The sequence below is a fragment of the Venustampulla echinocandica genome (genome assembly GCF_003357145.1).
Source record: "Venustampulla echinocandica strain BP 5553 chromosome Unknown scaffold_8, whole genome shotgun sequence".
In the NCBI taxonomy this organism is placed as follows: domain Eukaryota; kingdom Fungi; phylum Ascomycota; class Leotiomycetes; order Helotiales; family Pleuroascaceae; genus Venustampulla; species Venustampulla echinocandica.
Window position 1 is genome coordinate 758,212 of NW_022474213.1, and position 19,301 is coordinate 777,512.

General features: G+C 48.6%; 6 protein-coding genes across 6 annotated transcripts; 3 read left to right on the forward strand and 3 right to left on the reverse strand.

Moving 5' to 3' along the window:
• Positions 1-848: 848 nt before the first annotated feature.
• BP5553_08619 (uncharacterized protein) lies at positions 849-2,999 on the reverse strand (the record flags this gene model as incomplete). Its single annotated transcript, XM_032017242.1, has 3 exons — positions 849-1,010; positions 1,051-2,535; positions 2,664-2,999. 3 exons carry the CDS (start codon positions 2,997-2,999, stop codon positions 849-851), a joined length of 1,983 nt encoding a protein of 660 aa, XP_031866673.1.
• Positions 3,000-3,536: 537 nt separating this feature from the next.
• Positions 3,537-6,510, reverse strand: BP5553_08620 (Beta-glucosidase; the record flags this gene model as incomplete). The annotated part of the gene is made up of 7 exons (XM_032017243.1): positions 3,537-3,585; positions 3,640-4,130; positions 4,184-5,483; positions 5,532-5,751; positions 5,804-6,062; positions 6,113-6,238; positions 6,295-6,510. The coding sequence occupies 7 exons, from the start codon at positions 6,508-6,510 to the stop codon at positions 3,537-3,539; spliced, it is 2,661 nt and encodes an 886-aa protein (XP_031866674.1).
• Positions 6,511-8,283: 1,773 nt separating this feature from the next.
• On the forward strand, positions 8,284-9,218 carry BP5553_08621 (uncharacterized protein; the record flags this gene model as incomplete). Its single annotated transcript, XM_032017244.1, has 2 exons — positions 8,284-8,608; positions 9,118-9,218. The coding sequence occupies 2 exons, from the start codon at positions 8,284-8,286 to the stop codon at positions 9,216-9,218; spliced, it is 426 nt and encodes a 141-aa protein (XP_031866675.1).
• A 2,234-nt stretch (positions 9,219-11,452) lies between these two features.
• BP5553_08622 (Cation efflux protein) lies at positions 11,453-13,256 on the forward strand (the record flags this gene model as incomplete). The annotated part of the gene is made up of 3 exons (XM_032017245.1): positions 11,453-11,578; positions 11,631-11,714; positions 11,766-13,256. The coding sequence occupies 3 exons, from the start codon at positions 11,453-11,455 to the stop codon at positions 13,254-13,256; spliced, it is 1,701 nt and encodes a 566-aa protein (XP_031866676.1).
• A 654-nt stretch (positions 13,257-13,910) lies between these two features.
• Positions 13,911-14,748, reverse strand: BP5553_08623 (uncharacterized protein; the record flags this gene model as incomplete). Its single annotated transcript, XM_032017246.1, has 2 exons — positions 13,911-14,266; positions 14,349-14,748. 2 exons carry the CDS (start codon positions 14,746-14,748, stop codon positions 13,911-13,913), a joined length of 756 nt encoding a protein of 251 aa, XP_031866677.1.
• Positions 14,749-17,746: 2,998 nt separating this feature from the next.
• Positions 17,747-19,014, forward strand: BP5553_08624 (putative aquaporin; the record flags this gene model as incomplete). Its single annotated transcript, XM_032017247.1, has 8 exons — positions 17,747-17,926; positions 17,989-18,032; positions 18,082-18,185; positions 18,240-18,313; positions 18,371-18,385; positions 18,445-18,601; positions 18,649-18,785; positions 18,850-19,014. The coding sequence occupies 8 exons, from the start codon at positions 17,747-17,749 to the stop codon at positions 19,012-19,014; spliced, it is 876 nt and encodes a 291-aa protein (XP_031866678.1).
• Between the last annotated feature and the right edge of the window lie 287 nt (positions 19,015-19,301).

Consider the following 19,301-nt stretch of genomic DNA (forward strand, 5'->3'; position numbering starts at 1 on the left):
CCCGAGGAAGCAAAGCGTTGTCATCATCGGTTCCTTTTCCCCCAGCTAGGTAGTTGCATATTGTGCGTTTATTATCGTGGATGGATGGATGGACTGGTTGGATGGACAAATGCGGCGTGATGACAGATACTGATTATACCAAATTGCAACGACGAACCTTTGTATCCTTGTACTTTAGGGGAGATTAGAGAGTTGAATGAATGAATGGAAAAATCTCAGTTAAACGATAATTCCCCGCCTTTCTTGTGATAGGGTAAATTGTTTTCTTTAACGTGTATCTTTCGATATATTACACGCGAGGCTTTCTATGGATGGAGTGAGCGAAAGTATACATCTCTACACCTATCGTATATGGAGCGCGCGAGGTTTCTTGACGTTAGACTTTCCTTAAGCGGTAATTTGATATCGAGGTTTTTTTTATAACATTACAACGTTCAACATAGCATTCTAGCAAGTTTTTTAAAAGTGTTTTTCATCGTACATCAAGTACCTACTGTATCCCAGCCCCAAATGGGCCTCTTTACCGATATTTTGCTTTAACGCTAGATATATCAATCCAAAAACGCCCCCCCGCCCCCCCCTCCCTAAAGCAAAAACCCCCAAAACCCTACTCTTGTTGTTGTTTACCTTACCAGGGTGAAATTGATTTTACAACCAGAAATTGTATTATCCCCATCTCCATTCCTGGATTCTTTTGCCCAATGCCCCCATACATAGGTACTTCGTACATTAATAATAAAAAGGGGGATATTAGGCCCCGGGATAGAACCATATTAGCCAGAAGTATATGCATAGCACCATCCATACTACTCGCAAGAGGCTGGTCCAGATCTCTCTCAATACTAGTCTTAGAACTGTATCTGGTTTCCTAGTCTTTCCGAAGCCAACTTCGTCATATGCTGTGCTTTTGCGGCCGCTGTATGAGAAGTAGTCGTCATCGAGTTTGGCTCCTCCATTTGAATTGCCATAGCTGTTTGCTTGGTTGAGGAGGGGTGGGGTCGCGAAACGAACTTGTGAAGCGGGTAGTCCGTATCCCTTCGCAGGACTTACACTCCTTGTTCGAGTGACGGTACGGGGAGCGAGGGTGGTGGAGGCTGTTGAGGAGGTCGAGGAGTTGGACGAGCGGTAGGGGTCGTGATCACCGTCTCGGTCTTGGGCTTCGCGGCGTTTGGAGTCTTTGGCGGTTGTGGGGAGGAGGGACATATCTTCAGAGGGGACTCGGTGGGCGGAGAAGGGGGTAAGTTTGAACATTGGGGTGAGGATTGCGCGGATGGTGAGGGCGAGGAGCGAAATGACGATTAGATATACGTAGCGGATGAGTATCCCCAATTGGTCGGGGAGGAGACAGAGGTGGCTTTCTGTTGTTGTTGCTGCAGATCCGTGGCCCGACGGTGATGAGTGTAGAGGCCGTCCATCAGGTCCTACGGGGTTCCACATGCTGAGCATGACGAATCCTGGTTTACGGATGCCCATGGCCCAGTTCATACTTTTGACGGTGATTTCCCGGGCATGGTTCTTATTTTCTGGGTGCACGATCTCGCAATAATCATGGTCGTCGCCAGAAAATACGGATCCTACGTTGCCGATAGCGGATATTACCCTCACCGAGTCGGCTTCGCTCAGAACGTTTTGGTATTGGTAGCCCTTGGAGATGGAGATGGCATTTCTCTCATCTGGATTGACAGGACTGGTTTGGCCTTTTGGCGGCGTTGTGGGCGGCCAATGCTCTCTCTGTGGGCCACACGGGGTTCCTGGGCTTCGATAAAGGGGGACGTGTGTGAGGAGAATCGTGGGGAAGTCGGCGCCATTTGGGCCAGGATCGAGGGTCCGCAATTTCTTATAGTCGACTGCGTCCGGTTCCTCCACCTTGTGCTTGTATTGTAGCGTTCTTTCATGGCCAGCTTGCCGATCCAGTTCCCTTGCAACGGCTTTCCGTTTAGTGACTTGGACTTCTGAAAGAAATTTCTCCACTGGTTTGGTGATCTCCGTAGTATCGTGCTCCGACTCTCCAGCACTCAGAGATACCGAGTCCACAGAAACAAATGTGTGGTTGGCAATAACATCGACTCTGTTTCCCTCGCCAAAATACACCTCGAATCGATTCCGGATGGGGATTTTGATTTGATCCCCAAACCCTAGATCATGGTTCCCCGGTAAACTCGCGATAATCCTTCTCGCAGGCTGGCCCGGCCCAGGCTTATCCCCTCCCAGGTTCCAGTACTTCAAGAAGATATTCCCAAACCTCCCGTACTCGTGCAACCAGAAATCTTCTCCGTATCGCTTTCCCCATGTTTCAACAAAGGCCTGCTCTCCGGAAGGTCGTAGGCCATTCGCCCAATCTGCATCCTTTGTATTTCCCTTCGCAGTCTTCCATTCTCTGCCCCCGTCGAACAGATCCCCCAAGAAGAAAATGGTATCTGGATGCAACTTCTTCTGTAGCGAGATATAACTCCGCTTGAGGTAATTATCCGTATGTAAAATCGTGAAGGTGTCCAGCGGCCATGGCCGGCCGGGATACGAATGCGGATCGATTAGCTGCGGATCAGCTAGGAATATTAGATGGTGAGGGGTGGCGTCTTTGGGCTATTCGAGTATATCCCAGGTCAGCAAACTTTCCTTCTCGCAGCCACTGAACACGAATTCTATATGGGGGTTCTACATACCCATCTCTCCCACTTCCTCCAGTCACACGCCTCGATACTGCTCTGAAATACCCATCTTTCGCCCCATAGCAGCGTCAAAAACCAGACAGCTACCAGCAAATGCGGAAGATTCAGCAAACTGCGCGGCCAATACCACCGTCGTAGGGGCCGCGATATGCGAGACTGGCGTGTCGATACCGTATAAGCAGACTGGAAATTGCGATCCCATAACCGCTGGATCTGGACTGAGAGCCCAGAAGGGAGGGCCATGATGATGCGCGATAGGAGCGAAGGGGGCTCGATGAAATGGTCGCGTGTTGAGCGCGATGCGCTATGATATGCCGATGTCGATGCCATTGCAAACCTGTACGTCGGCCATTCCTAGTACTAGTCTCCCGAGAGTATTTGTAGGTTGGCGACTGAGATTCCGAGATGGATGCGAGAGTCAGTCGTGAAGAAGAGAAAAGGGAAGAGGAAATGTAGTTATTATATTATATGTATTTCCCCTTTATTGCCCTGGGTCCAGGCGCACAGGGTGGATAACTGGGGGTGGATGCTCCGTGGTTCTACCGGGATCAAGGTACAAATAAAGTACTCGAGTACGTAGACAGCTTCCGCAACTCTACGAGAAACACATTCGGGACCTCGTATCCAAACAAATATATATCTCCAACAGAGCCTTTTCACTTAAGTTAATTCATTCATTTGTAAAAACTATGGAGCATGATTTCTAAGAGCGGGTACGGCAAACATGTGGGACAGGCCCCGTTTGAAAATCAACCCCATGGAGCAAAGTGTCCCTCCCACGCAAACAAATGATCCTGGGAAGACAGGTATGTAATACTATGTATCCTCGCGAATGCGTTTCTGATCTATCAAATAACTTAATGCCCATTAGAATACCCAAGTAAAAGACTCCTTGACCTCGAATGAAGATTTCTCCCTAGTTGATGTGTTAGTGCGGGTATATTAGTTAAGGGGTTTGAGGCACTCTCACCTGATGTCTGCGGAAGACGACCCAATGAGCACTTCAAAGGTTCCCTCTTCCGCGATCCATGCTGATATATCGGTATCGTAATATCCAGTCGAGTACTTGTCCAGCACCAATTTAGCATCCTTCGTCTCACCCGGCTTTAAGAAAACCTTGTCGAAGGCCTTCAGCTCCTTCTCTGGTCGTGGCAGACGAGACTTCTCGTCGTGGATGTATGCTTGGACGATTTCGGCGCCCTCAACATCTCCGGAATTTGTCACGGGTATGGTGACGGTGATCTTGTCGCCATCGGAGAGGACCGTTTGGCTGATCGTGGGCTTGCCGTACGTGAAGCTGGTGTAGGAAAGGCCGTGGCCGAAGGCGAAGAGTGGCTCGATGCCCATTCTCTCATAATGGCGGTAACCAATATAGAGGCCTTCGCCATACACTACCTTTAAGTTCTCACCTGGCCAGTTGTGGAAGGTCGGGTTATCTTGCAGTTTCTTAGGGAAGGTGGTCTGGAGAATCGTTAGAATTGTAAATTGTCCCTCAAACTTCGATTTTCACTTACTGGAAGCTTGCCACTTGGGTTTCGGAGCCCGAAAAGCACATCTGCCAGCGCATTACCGGCTTCTTGACCTTGATACCACCCTTGGATTATTGCGGGAACGCGGTCTACCCAGGGCATGGTAACAGGTGAGCCTGATTGATTGACAACAATCGTCCTTGGGTTTGCCTTTAACACTGCTTCAATCAAACGATCTTGGCTGCCATCCGAGGGTAAATCCATCGTCTGTCGGTCATAGCCTTCAGATTCCCATTCTTCGTCGAGACCAACAATAACGACCGCTACATCGGCAGCCTTTGCAGCATCGACCGCTTCTTGCAGGTAATCTTGTTGATCTTGCTCCTTGTAGCCAATCCGGCAACCGCCATTTTGGTGCGTCAGATTGACATGCTTTTGTCTCGAAAATGGGCGGACTTCGTTATTGATCTCTGCAACAATTTCGACTGGCACCCCAGCCTCCATGTCGACATCAACAAGGAAGTCCTTCGATCCATCAAACATTGCCTCGCCTTGTTCCGTCCAATCCCATAGGTCAATCAAAATCTTGCCGTCCACAAGCAGTCGTCCAGGGCCAACGCTGGAAAAGCTGATAGTATGTCGTCCGGTGGTTCTTGGCGTAATCCTCGTTCTACAGTTGCATGACCACACTCTACCAGCTTCTAATGGAACCGAATCCCAGAGGAAGAGATCTGTGTTTGTCCTGTGCTGGACCACTCTTGGTTCACCCTCGAATTTATCTCCTACGAAGAACTCAAGACTTACGCCTTGCTCTCCGGCAGCAGTGGTACAGTATTCTGCGGCCAAAGGTAGCCATTTGTATGTATGGCATCCTAGAGAATAAGTGACTTCCTTGCCCGGGACCTTCTTGATGCTATCAAGTGGAAGGGTATTGTAATATGGGTTGAGACTGGCACTGCCACCTCCTACAGCAATGGCTCTGTTGGCGTTGGGGCCGATGACAGCGATTTTCGTTTCGGATGGTTTGATTGGAAGAACCCCTCCGTCATTCTTCAACAACGTCAAACCCTCTACTCCTGCGTCACGGATAAGTTTCCGAGTCTCCTCTCTATCATCTTCTCGTTCGGGCAATTCGGCCGACATGTCGTTGCCTCTTGTTCGCTCGACCAAGTAGAGGATATTCGCAACGGACTGCTCAACAGCTTCCTTGCTCAGTCTTCCCTCATTCACAGCCTTAACGACCTTTTCGCCACGCCACTTCCCCGACGTTGGCATTTCAATATCAAGCCCAGCCATGATAGATTCGACAGTGGAGTTGGTTCCTCCCCAGTCAGACATGACCAATCTAGAACAAGTAAGCAGGCAGCGACATCAACTCGGAATATATATTTACCCGTCGTAACGCCATTCGCCCCTCAGAATGTCCTTTAGAAGATGATCGTTCATATCTGCGTGAACTCCATTGACGAGGTTATATGATGACATCAAAGCCCACGGGTTTGACTCTCGGACTGCTATCTCAAAGGGGCGAAGATATAATTCCCGAAGCGGACGCTCCTGTACGATTGAATCAATTGTCATCCTTTTAGTCTCCTGCTCATTTGTCGCATAGTCTAAACTTCATAAGCATCTGGAAGCTGAATAATGCACCCAAAGAGTACTTACGCTTGATCGTTGCGGCGATACCCTTTTGCTGGATCCCATTGATATAAGACGCGGCAAGCTTGCCGGTAAGAAATGGGTCTTCCGAGAAGGATTCAAAATTCCGTCCACCAAGTGGTCCTCGATGCAGACAAACTGTTGGCGCCAATAGGACGTGGGCAGATCTGGCCTTTACTTCGTCGGCGAGATGTTGGCCAACTTGATAGAGCAAATCAGTGTTCCACGTTGCTGCTAGCGATACACCACATGGAAATAGAGCAGCCTGTTCATGTCAGAATTTCCAACGATGTAGACATTTGAAGCGTTGCTTACTTTTGTCCCAGCCTTAAATATTGCACCGCGGGCTCCATTTGGGCCATCGCTGGTTTTGAAAGCCGGTATACCTTTCTCTGGTAATGATTTTGATCGCCAGAAATCAGCAGCCACTAACAGGGAGGCCTTGCTACTGTCAGTACAAGGAGTTAACAGTTTAATATTGACTGGGTGCTGTTTACCTGTTCTTCTAGAGTGAGGGTAGCTGCTAGTTTGCGAGCGTTCGTCCTGGGATCCACCTCTTGGCCCAATTCGACTTCTTTATTTACAGGAGTGGCCGGTGGTGAAAGCTCCGAGTTTGGTGTAGGGTTGGTATCTGTGTTCGAGCGATCCTCCGAGTCCTCAGGATATTTGTCGAAGATAGGGTCATTTTTCTGGCTATCTGGGGAGTCCGTCATGGTCATATGTGCGGTGTGGAAAGTTACTAGATTAAATCTTGGTTCCAAGTCACGAATATAGTTGTTTTGTCTGGAGGCGGCGGGCAGTTATATGGTCCAGCGAACAGGAGTCGGGGAGGAACGTCTCTCTAACGGTGTTCTCAATGACCACAAGAGTCAAGATAAGGCATGGGACTTGCAAGAAACAGCAGGAGTCAAGGTGGCAGGACGGGTGAATCTATATATTGAGAATGGCGTAAAGGACTAAGCAAGGAGTGTCAGGCGGATCAGGTGCGGTGTATATATATATCTCAGACCGATGTTTACGCGGGTAAACAAGCCATAATTCCGCCCGTTAGAAGTCAGATAGCCAGAGAAGAACAGGATGAAACGTGTACTCCGTACAGACCCATCGCATCATAAAGCACGGCGGCTGAATTAATGGGAGCTGCGGGAGCGGCAACTGGGTTTCTGGTCAACGGATTCGACCAACAATTAGATCAGAGCTACTGGCAGGCTTGTACGCCAACCATAGCAGGTGCAGTGCAGAGTGCAGGCACCCGAGCAAGCCGTCGGGCCCGGGGCCTATCTATGAGGCCTATGGGGGCATTTGCAGACACGCATCGGGTTCCCGCGAGGCATGGCGGGTCCTGGAGGGGCAAGCAAGGCGGCCGGAGCTATGGGAGGGAAGAGATGGAAACAGCTCCGACACAGTGGGAGGCGAATAGGGGCCCATGATAACAACAGCGGTACTGGCGGACCGTGACCGCGAGGCTCTCTTGATGCCTTTTCCGCTTCGCCTGCCCAAAGTGCCCCTCGCCGCTGGTTTCCAGAGCCCAGGGCGGCGATTAAGACGAAGAGCAAGGTCAGGGTAGCTTCCCTGCGGCGACAATCTGGGTCCCTGGGAGTGGAGCACTGGGTAGGCCCCAGGACAACGAGGCGTCGATGATTTGCGGTCTGACCAGCGCCCCAGGCCCCATACGAGCAGTGCAGAGTCCAGACGAAGGCTTCCTGCCAAAATCCTCGGCCGAGAGCTGCATCCAGCGGATGTTGCCTGCAGAGATATCCGCGCTTGGAGACGAAAATGCATGATATGCCAGGCCCATATCTATTATGTACCAAGTAGCGAGCGAAACAGATCAGATAAGGCTAGCCGTATGCAGAACCGCACGAGGCCGAGAGAGCCCTATGGACTTCGATTCGAATGAAGGAATTCTCGCAATTGCAGAGCCCAGCGTGCGGTGGAGGAGGCGATCACTTCGGAATCCGGGCCGAGCTCGCCTTGGGTGCCATGGTCGTGCAGCGGTGGCAAGATTGGCAAGATCCAGTCGTGATGTCGATGTCCTTTCAGCTTCTGCAACACATGTTCTTTCAAAATAAAAGTATATACCTCCGACTAGCAACGCGGATCCTCGACGATGATAGAGATCCGGCGCAATGGAACATATATTTTGAGGAAGTATGTTCGTAGCCGAAGGAGTTTGGGGGTGGGAGAACGGCCCGCCTGCATGGGCCCCAATAAACCAATGGCTACACAGGATCAGATCTAATCTAATCTAATCTAATCACCGGCGCGGCTTATCGTTCCCACCGCGATTCCGCGCCATTTCTTCCACATCACATCGCAAGTCTCAAAGTCTCAAGTATCCGTATCAACACTGTTATTAAGCCACGATCCCAACTACCTGTTCTACCGGTATGGCCATGCGCTTCGCGCCTTACCCATGCGATTACGAGTAACACAACAGCGATCTGCATTTCCGCACCGCAACCGCGTCACCGCTGCGAAAAAGCATGGCTGAGACGTCAAACGGACGCCCTCCGGTGCAAGAGGGCGGCGAGCGAGCTGAGGAACAGCACGAACACCAGCAACCGGACCAGCAGCCTATATCCGAGGAGGAGCGTTTGCCCACCCTAAGTCAACATGCTAGTCGTGACGCGACTGAATTGACAGCACGCATGAGACGCCAATACAGCCGAGCCTCCACCCGGCGATCAGCCCCCGTAGCAATCAACAAGCCGACGACCGTCCTAGGATCGGGGATCGCCAACTTCAGGAAGTTCTGGAGGCGCCAGATCAGCATCACCGTTGATCATACCTCTGCCCGAGACCACTTAGGTATGTCGATATGTATAAGTCTCCTACAGTTTTCCTACTTCATTCACTCCGCCATCAGTCGAGACATATACCCATATCAGTCGATATGTATATCCATATTGAAATTCAATTCCGGACGTCCTTGATTGATCATCTCCCTCGTGTCTTGAATACATGCTTCAACCTGATAGACTTGAATCACCTCACCATGTCATTTACGGAGCCCAGGCTGCATATACGTATATGACCTACCGATACTCTATCTAAATTCATCTCTATCTATGAGGTACATTGCAAAATGCACTAGCCTTGTGGATTATACACATACCACATACCTTACCTCCATAACTCGCATGATGCGTTATTGACGAATCTCGCTAACGGTGATGTTAGCCCTCGAACGCACATATCTGGGTTACCTAAGGACGTCACTCGCCCTTTCGATGATAGGGATCACGGTTGCACAACTATTGCAAGCATATTCCCACATTAATTCACATTTGGATGTTATATACTGACGGTTGATATAGCCGACTCCAACATTCTGCCACACCAAACCCTCGAATCGGATTCTTCATGCTTGCAAAACCATTATCCTGTACCTGCCAGGGTGCGGCAATCTACACCCTAGGAATCGGGGCATTTAGAACGTGGAGGTGCCAGAATGCAATAGTCAGAGGCAAGGCCATCTCTGGAGGTTTCGAAATCGTAGCTTTGGCGATTGGAACATTTCTTGTGAGTCGGCTAGCAACATATCCTAGATCGCACGACTGACATTACTTGCAAGCTTTTGTTAATGTTTTTTGCGCTTCTACTCACGGTCGACATTATCCATGAGCAAACGCCATGACCTGAGTCGTCCTCGATATGACTGATAGGCGACATAAGCCGAGAACCCCCTAATACCCTAATATATTTGCTAGGATCTTCGGGCGAATGGTGACGGTTGGAGGCTTCTGTTCCCGTGACGGGAATCTTCAATCAATATCGAGGCTGAGAGATGCCGGTTATAGCGAGGCTCGCGATGCTATCTGAGGGATGCTATAAGCATATTAATTCTATACTCACCCGCGCTCTAGACGTACCGGAAGCATTCCAACGAGTGGAACTCCGCTTGGCAATCTGGGTGTTGCAGGCTCACAGCTCAGAGGATTCAAAGGCAACCCTAGGGGAGCTGGGATTGCCGACGTCTCCTGCGGTTTTCCGGCGCGTCCCATGTGACTTGCATAAAGGCAACTTGAAAGCAAACGGTAGAAGCTATGTACACTATATTGTATCCATGGATATGGTGCCACGCCAATATATCACCTGCAGATCTCTTAAACGGTCCCAATGCACGGCCTGAGCCGAGTGTCTTTAAAAACTGAGTGAGTGAGTGAGTACTTTCGGAAAGGAGACCCGGGGGCCACAAGAGGTACCGAACATTAACATGTGAAAGGTTCTCAGGTGAGAATTGTAGATGGTCTCAATGCAAATTGGAAAATGATCCCTCTCTTTGGCGGACTTGGTGGGACCATACTAATACCAGCAAATTAGTGAAAAAAGAAGGATAAAATAAACTGCCTAAATATCCCGTCCATGGAAACAGGGAGCATTGTTGGTGTCACGTGCGCGCCGGCTCGTGTAAGTAGTTAAGGTACCTTAAGGTAGAGTGCCAATATGACCATAAATAGGTACCTGGTAGTTTCACATTATGCCCCGTCGAAGTAAACATGAGATATATAGCCTGTGATCTGTAAATGTTGTAGTTTTAGTAGCCCTTACAGTAATTAAGAGCTCTTCCTCCCTACTACTAAAGTCTAAGACGCAGAATCCGACTCCTTTAGCTTTAACTACAAATATCTATTTGGAAATAACATGTTCTTAGTGCAGATACTGCTGCAAAACGCTCAACAAATTAGGAAAAGCAATCTTAAACAAGGAGAACCCTATGACAAGTAGCATGTGTGTAAGAGCTCTTAATATAAAATACTCAAGGTACGCATTTACGCAGCCGTCATTCTCGCTATTATTTGTCACTTGTCACTTGTCACTTGGCATCATCATGCCCAAAAACCCCGTCCATCTGTTGTCACTAGCCCCAAAGCACTAGCATCAACCTCGATAGTAGTACCCTCAGTAGACACTCCTAGTTAAGCACACAGTGGATTTTGTTGGATTTGTCTTGACTTACAAATTAGTAGTAGTGGAGAACAGGGAGTTTACTTAGTGATGACAACTGCTTACTTAAGCACTTCTTTACTCCATAGCAATGACGCCACCCGTAAAAAGCCCCACATGCAAACAACCGGAACAATGTTCTTCAGTGCCGGCAGCAAAGTAACAAAGCCACAAAGCAAACAAAGCCACAACCTGCTGATGCTCTCATGTGAATTCACGCAATATCATTCTCCCGTCAACACCACGACCGGCTTCGTATCATCCATCATCCACCATCCGAGATGCCCTTTCACTTCTTTCCTCTCGATTCTTGTCTCTTTATCTTCTATTGAAGGCTTGTTTGCATACGGATACGGACACGGACACGGCCCACGGCACACGGTACAGAGGGAGAGGTTCAAGCTACCATCCCCAGCTACCGTCCCCGTTCAAACTACATCATTGAGATTGTTTATTCCCCCACTACCTTACCTATATCATCCCGCCTATTCTACGCCCTCGATACAGAAACTGCCCAAAATTTTCTCGTCGACTACTGCGATAATTATACACATCGACTTCCCTCTCATCTCGCGGTACTGTCTCTGCGACTAAGAAAGAGAACCTTCCTTTGGCACCAGCTTCCTACTCGACTTCCTACGACTCAGTAGATACTACATCGTCTTGGGATACTATACAGGCCTTCTCATATCACAGTTGCCCAGCATGGGGTGGTCAAAGTCGACGCGGATAAAGGTGATGCTGGGAATTGATACCGCGTTCTTCATTCTTGAGCTGGGTGTTGGCTTAGTTGTTGGGTCTCTAGCATTGATGGCTGACGCTTTTCATATGGTAAGGAGGTTAGGCTGCCACTAACTTGGAGCTCTTTCTAACAATGGTGTAGTTGAACGATATCATTTCTCTTGTTGTTGGGCTTTGGGCTGTAACTGCGGCTCGGAAGTCGTCGACAGACAAGTATTCATTCGGTGTAAGTTGTATATTCGGCCGTCTCCCTACAAGGCAGCTAACCGTTTTGTAGTGGTTGAGAGCGGAAATTCTAGGCGCATTCTTCAACGCAGTATTTTTAATCGCCCTTTGCCTTACGATCGTCCTCGAAGCAGTAACTCGTCTCATCGATCCCCCTGAGATCAGCAACCCGAAACTTATATTGATAGTCGGGTCATTGGGTCTTGCCTCAAATTTCGTCGGGTTCTTGGTTCTGGGAGGACATGGCCATTCTCATGGACCAGCAGAGCATGACCACGCACACGGTGACGAGGTTACGGCTGCTGAGGAAGGACACAGTCATGCTGGCGAGCCCCTATATCGTACCAGTGATGATACCCAGGAACCAGTGGAGAGCAATATAGGGGAGGTGTTTCCAGAAGCGGTCCTTGCCAAAGCCAAGGCAAGATCTTCCCATATCCGATTTACGTCGTCGCACGAACACGGCAGCGGCTCGAAGGTTGCGTCTAGTCTCCGCAAGTCTATGAGCGCATCACCATCTCCAAGGAAGCATCGAAGAAGGACAAACAGCCGTGTACGCAATATCGATGATATTAGCATCCATCCATCAAGCTTCAGACAGGATATTCTCGCTGTGACCAGACCCCAGCCTAGCGAGACGGAGAGTGAGGATAGTAGTACCGGGGCAGAGGACGATGCTGTTCTCGAAGACGGAGGAACGCCAACAGAGACCGCACCTCTGCTTTCTAAGTCAAATGGAAAGTCAAATGGCGCTACTGATTATTCCCACAATCACGAACACCGCCAACGTCTTACAGGAAGGCCAAGGCATGACTCATGGCATGCCACTCATAATCACAATAAGCCAAAAAAGCGCTCCAAGGGAGGCCACGGCCACAGCCATTCTGATATGGGGATGAATGCCATGGTTCTTCATGTCATTGGTGATGCTCTAGGAAATGTTGGTGTCATTGCATCTGCCCTTATTATCTGGCTGTCAAGTTGGTCTGGACGGTACTACGCTGACCCGGCCGTTTCCCTCTTTATTGCACTTATCATCCTAAACTCAACAGTTCCTTTAACATCAGCAACTGCCAAGGTCCTTCTGCAAGCAACACCCGACCACATTGATGTCACCGACATTAAAGAAGATATCCAGAGCATCCCAGGGGTTGTCAGCTGCCATCATGTTCACATCTGGCAGCTTAGCGACACACAGGTCGTGGCATCTATGCATATCCAAGTCGCGTTCCCAATCTCGGAGGCAGCCGGCGAGAAATATATGGAGGTCGCAAGAGCTGCACGGAAGTGCCTGCACGCATATGGCGTCCATAGTGCAACGATACAGCCCGAGTTCTGCACAGACAAAGCTCATGACCACGTTATTGAAGGCGGAGTCGTGGGTCTCGACGGCATTGTTGGGCAGCAGAGATGCGGTCTCGATGATGATGCTTGTTTATTAGAATGCATTGATGACTGCACAAAGGGCGGTTGTTGTCCCCCCTCACAGTCTGGGTCTCAAAATGGTCACGAGCATTCGGATCATGAGGGACACAGCCACTAGACTTTTCCTATTGTTTTTGATTCTTATTCCAGGCAACGAAAGCAATAAATTTTGCTTTTATTCCTGAGGAAAGCACAGAAAGGCGTATTGGTAGAACAATTAATTGCACACAAAGGCTGTGTCTGGTTTTGGAGGGCTTTCTGGAGCATAATTCTTACTTTTGGCGTTGCGGAGCTATCTGTATGATTGGCTTGGTATGAGCTACTAGTTGGGCTGGGGTTGTTACACTGTTTGTATCCTGGTGGTAATATCCCTCGGTCTGTATATATCTATACAGCAGGGCGTCTTGTCGAGCTCGCTTGTATATCATCATAACGAGGATACAACTTTGTCCTTGTATGAATATCTGGTTCTCATCCTTTTGCACGTGGACATTGAGCATCGGCAAGAACTCGAGACATAGATTCTTGGCCGATATTCTTATTCAGTTGATGCCCGAGAAACATGTAAGATATAGGTAAAGATGAGGAACAATGGCTAGGAGCAAGGATAATGAAGACATTTGAATCTCAAACAACAAGAGTCGGTTTTCGTGTGTAACATCATCGCATTTTTATATCAGTTATCGTAGCACATCCGTAAACTTCGTGAACCCCCTACGATTCTCAAAAGCCCAATCCGGTATCTCATCCATCGGCTCCAATCCTCTCAAGCTCACATGAACTTACTAGCTAACCCCATCAAACTACTCATGCCACCACTCTGACTCTTCCCCTGGCTCTGCATATACAGCTTAAGCGCCATCTCGCCGGCCTTCTGCACAGCAGTCTCCTTACTCGCCCCGCTCTCGACCTTGCCCTGCGACTGCTGGCTGTCAAACAGTTTACTGGCTTGGGCCATCGCCATACCCACAAAAGCATTTTGCGAGTTGCCGGACTGCGTGTTCTCGGTCTTCCCACCGCTGAACATCTTGAGGGCTTGCATGGCGGCAGCGGATCCCATGGAGGAAGATGATGCAGCCTGGGGTGTAGAAGAACTGCCAAAGAAGGATTTGTGTGCGTCTACGGCTTCTGTGCGGGGTTGGATATGTCAGTTATGATTTTCGGGGGACGTTATGGATTGATGGAAAAAAAAGAAAGGAGTGAGACTTACCCTGCTCATCAACAGGTTCCTGTTCAATATTATGCTTGTTTCCAGACAAGCTGCTCAGGATGCTAGAGAATAGCGACGAGTCGCCAGAGTCTCCAGCACCTTGTTGAGCGTGGTGGGCAGCTCCTTGGAGATCATCGTTTTGGCTTGAGCCATAACCACCACCGCCGCCGTAGCCTCCTCCTTGAGGCATATTGCCTCCTCCTCCGTATCCTTGGTTACCTCCTCCGTGTTGCTGCTCTTGCTGCCCGCCATATCCGCCTTGCTGTTGCTGCCCCCCATATCCACCTTGTTGTTGCTGCCCGCCATATCCACCTTGCTGTTGCTGGCCAGAGCCATAGTTATTGTCCCCACGACGCTCGCCGCCTCCGGAGCCACCTTCGTAGTATTCTCTGCCAGACATGTTTTCTGTTCCTGAAAAGGGAGGTATTAGTGGGGTGACGTTCTTGGTAAATGATAGGCTGGGTTGGTGTAGGAAGGACGCTATCAATGTAGATACTACATATTAGAGTACATACCTTGATCTAGAAGACCTTTACTTGATCTGAAATATCTGTTGAGTGGGATTGAGTTGTGAATAGGAAGTTGGGCTGGGTTGGGACAAGCTTGGGTTTTGATGTTGCCCTGCTCAGGTACTCAGGTACAAACGGACGACGTAATGGTGCGGGGCAGTTTGATCGTCGTCCCCCTGTCGAAGATCCTGGATGAGCTGAATCGCTGGCACGTGGACCCCGCCGTCTCCACCACTTCGAGTATTTGTGGATAGGGAATTGGAGATAGATTGATATAAATCTCCAAGATGAATCTCCTAACAACTAAACTACTTGCCGTCAATAGGTGCTAAGAGTATCCGGGTAGAACCGCCGTTAACCAAAGTGCTATGGTATACAAGTGGTACTGACTTCATTTTTGGCAAAACATTTGTTTTTGCTTTTTGGAACACTCACTGCTTCACGCATCCATTATAGCTCAGTCCGCTATAGGACATGTCTCAACTGCTCAGCCACTGCAGCTATCCATTTTCTATACAGTTATTTGTTTTGGTGAGAGGAGATACCACAAGACCAAGGAATACCTACTTCGCATCGTTTTCAAGACATGATTATGAGATAGGTTCCAGTGAACCCAGTTGCGCGGGTTCCCGCAACCAAATATCGATTCCTGAACATAAGTTTTCCCTTTCAGGCCTCACGGAAAACCAAAGTCTGGCCGCTTCTCCTCTGGTGTTTTAATAAGTTGTGTAGCACTGCGGAGAGTCAGCTTGGAGATCCGAGTACTCAGTCTCCCCTTGTATTTCCACCATTCATTATACATCGTCCGTCAGAATGGAGAAGATTCAATCGGTACCTGTCCCAACAGTAACATTAACCCTCACAAGCCCATGATACTTTATCCTTTCTGACCTGGTCGCCACAAAGCGTTCAAGAACCATTTAACTCCTGTGTGGCTATTCGAATCGTCGTCCTTGTCCACACTAGATCACCTCTATTTCCCTACAGCCCCGACGAGATAGTCAGAGTCGCCTGCTCTACCCTTAATACTGCTAACAACAGTTACCCGACGCTTCTCGCTATTGAAAAATGGGATAGACATACCACTCTCGCCTTCGACGTCTTCCACGACGCCTTCAACCCGTCCACCGCGCACCACGAGGCTAACTTGCCTGTCGTGCTCGTTGACTACGGCAAGCAGTACTCGGTTGTCAAAACAGGCGGGCACGAGTTTCTAAAGGAAGTCAATGAAGTTGTCGCGAGGGTGCATGATTTGAATAGGTGGGATGCGGTGCCGCCATTTGTTGCTGATCATACAGGGACGAAGGTTCCGCAGTACCCCAATCCCCGGCATAAAATTGCCTTGACGCCAGATTCGGGGGCAAAGCTGTCTTGATTGGAATTTTGAAAACACAACTGTCCACCTACCTAGGCAGTTAAATATATGTGGCCCCTTCCTACCTACCACGGCCATCGCCTACCCAGCTTCGCTCGATCCCTCACCATTACTACTTGTAGTAGATGAGGAGCAGTTACCTCGCAGGCATGGATTTCTCGGACTCAGCTGAGGTCTCACCAGCAACGGCTATCCGTTAATGAATGTAGTCAATGGTGGTTTCTTTACTAGGAGCACTTGCTATCGCCCAAGTTACACCAGCCGCTCCCTCGATGCATTCAACCCGGCAACCCCAATTCGAAAGTCACCCCTCGTTTTCAAGCCCAAATTCGTGCATAGACTCGCAACTTATCCCCTTGGACACGAAGGCCTCGGGCTTCGACGCTGTTGGGTTCTCTTTGTGCTCCCCAGAGGAAAAGTCAGTACGGCATTTCCACTTCCAGTACTCGTTATGGGCCAGACCAACGCGGAGATCGAAGAGGGGATTTGTCTTCTGCGCTCAGTGGGATGGAGAAGCCAGGTAGGGAGACGAATGGGGAACGAGATCGAGGGGGACGGGATCGAAGGAAGTAACTTAAGGGAAGGGTGGAAACCAGACATAACAATATTACTTCAACCCCCTGGGTTGACCACTTGCGAGCATCACTTGAATACCAATGACGTTAGCTGACACCTGGAGACTTGCTTATTAGGACGCTTGCAGTTGATGTACAACAAACCGAAGCCCTGACGCCTTGAAAACCGTAATTTAGCCGTGAATTTAAATCCTAAAAGCGAATCACCTTAATCTATATCTTGCATATACGGGCCTCATCTCCACGCTAGCCTAAAATATTAGATCTGAAAAGATACCTCACAAGACCGCGCAAGACTTGTTTGTGAAGGTTATCCGTTGCCGAGTACGAAGGAATGTGGAGGGTTGGGCGCATAAAGAGTGTTCGAGACCATTCCCAACTAACCGAATCCGTGGTTCCCACTCCCCTTAGTTCTTACCACTTATATTTAAGTTTAACAGATGAGGTAAAGCTGCCGAACGCAAACTCTATATGTCTACGGAATAGGACATGATATGGCTCGGTCGAAGGTAACTTGGCCAAACCTTAAGGTACTAGACGCGAGTTACCCCGGATCCGTTGTAAGATGACGAGATCGTATCGTTATTCCTGTGACGTGACCCGTTGGAAATATTGCTATTATTTACCCGCCATCGCCTTTGCCTCGGATCTTTTTTGTTACTTTTTACTTTCATGAAGTCTGTTCTGACATCTTAGCATCTCCTATCCGTCAGCGTATTCAAAAATCATTCGAAATGCTGAACTTTAAAAGAAGAAACTCCGGAATTACGGATTCTAGTACCTACAACCACTGTTAGTATACAAATCACCCGTCGATGGCCAATGTTTAATTCATCTCTTGCTCCATAGTGATCCTCGTCACGGTATAATCCCAAATTACGAGATATCATTTAGATATACGGCTGATGTAATTAGATTGGCGAATTCTGCGGAACAGTCATGTTCTTATTCTTTGCCTATGGAGGCGTCATGGTCGGCAATACCGCCCTAGGTGGGAAGCCTTCGACCTCTAATGAATACCTCGTATTTCTCCTGTTTGCGGCAACAAGTTTCGGCGTTAGCCTAGCAGTCAATGCGTGGATTTTCTATAGGGTAACAGGTGGTCTATTTAATCCCGCCGTAAGTATCCGGAAGCTGCCCTTACTGTAACGGGGCTAGATGTGATAACTAATATCTAAAAGGTCACAATGGCGTTTGTGCTCGCTGGGTTAATGCACCCAATACGGTATGATTATGGCAGGAAACGGCGAGATCTATATATTAACAGATTTTAGAGGTGCTGTGCTTTTCGTTGCACAACTGCTAGGCGGTATAGTTGCTGCCGCCATTATTGATGCTCTTATTCCCGGTCCTCTGAATGTTGCCAATTCCCTTGGGCGTGAGTCCTCGTTTTCAAAATACGAATGGAATTAGGCTTACATTCTTTACATAGCTCATGTCAACGTCGCCCAAGGTCTGTTTATGGAGATGTTCCTTACTGCCGAGTTAATTCTCGCGATTTTCATGGTGAGTACCTATCTCAACTCTCCTCGTGTGTCTTCATAACTAACTCAAACACCGCAGCTTGCAGTTGAAAAGGTTGGTGTCTAAATATAAGCTCCTTGCCTTAATATTATAGTTACTTACATCCTTAATAGCACCGAGCTACTTTCCTTGCCCCATTAGGGATTGGTTCCGCACTGTTCATTGGCCACATTGTTGGTATTTACTATACTGGTGCCGGATTGAACCCCGCACGCTCTTTAGGCCCCTGTGTGGTCGAAAGATCATTTCCTGGCTACCACTGGATCTACTGTACGCAACCCATATTATTTCGTCACACCAGAGGCTAATTTAGATAGGGATTGGGCCCGGACTTGGCGCCATGCTCGCGACGGCGTTTTATAAGCTTCTTCTTGCCATGAAGTATCAGGAGGCAAATCCCGACCAGGATATTGATTGCCCGATACATTTGCAGCACTCCCTGAGGTCAAATAGCGTATGTTTGGACTGTTTCCTTCTCCTATCTACTATAATGTTCTAACGTTGGTTCGTTATATTAGATCGGTCAGGTAGAGAAAGGTCTTGGATCGGGGAACACTGCTCCTAGAGTAGCTCCTACAGCAGTTCCTAGATCGGATCCTAGAGTAGATCCCAGAGCAGATCCCAGAGCAGATCCTAGAGAAGCGACAAGGATTAATAGTGACAATACAATGGTAAATGGATAAGGTTATAGAGGCCTAAAATTGCATGTTATCTAGTGCTCACATTGAGTGAAGCCCAGGACAGAAAGAGCCATATATGTCGTCGATGTAGGGCAAATAGGGCAATTGCCTAGGAACGCTTATCACTTTAATAGCTTTTAATACTTATTATATTTTTCATAGTTTTTAAGAACTAGCCTGTCTTAATTCCGACCTAGTAGATATACCGGCCCTCCCTAGGACGAAGAGTAACTAGCTCCCTTCCTCTTTCCCCTGGCCATTTTTATGATTTATACCTTGCAACATATATA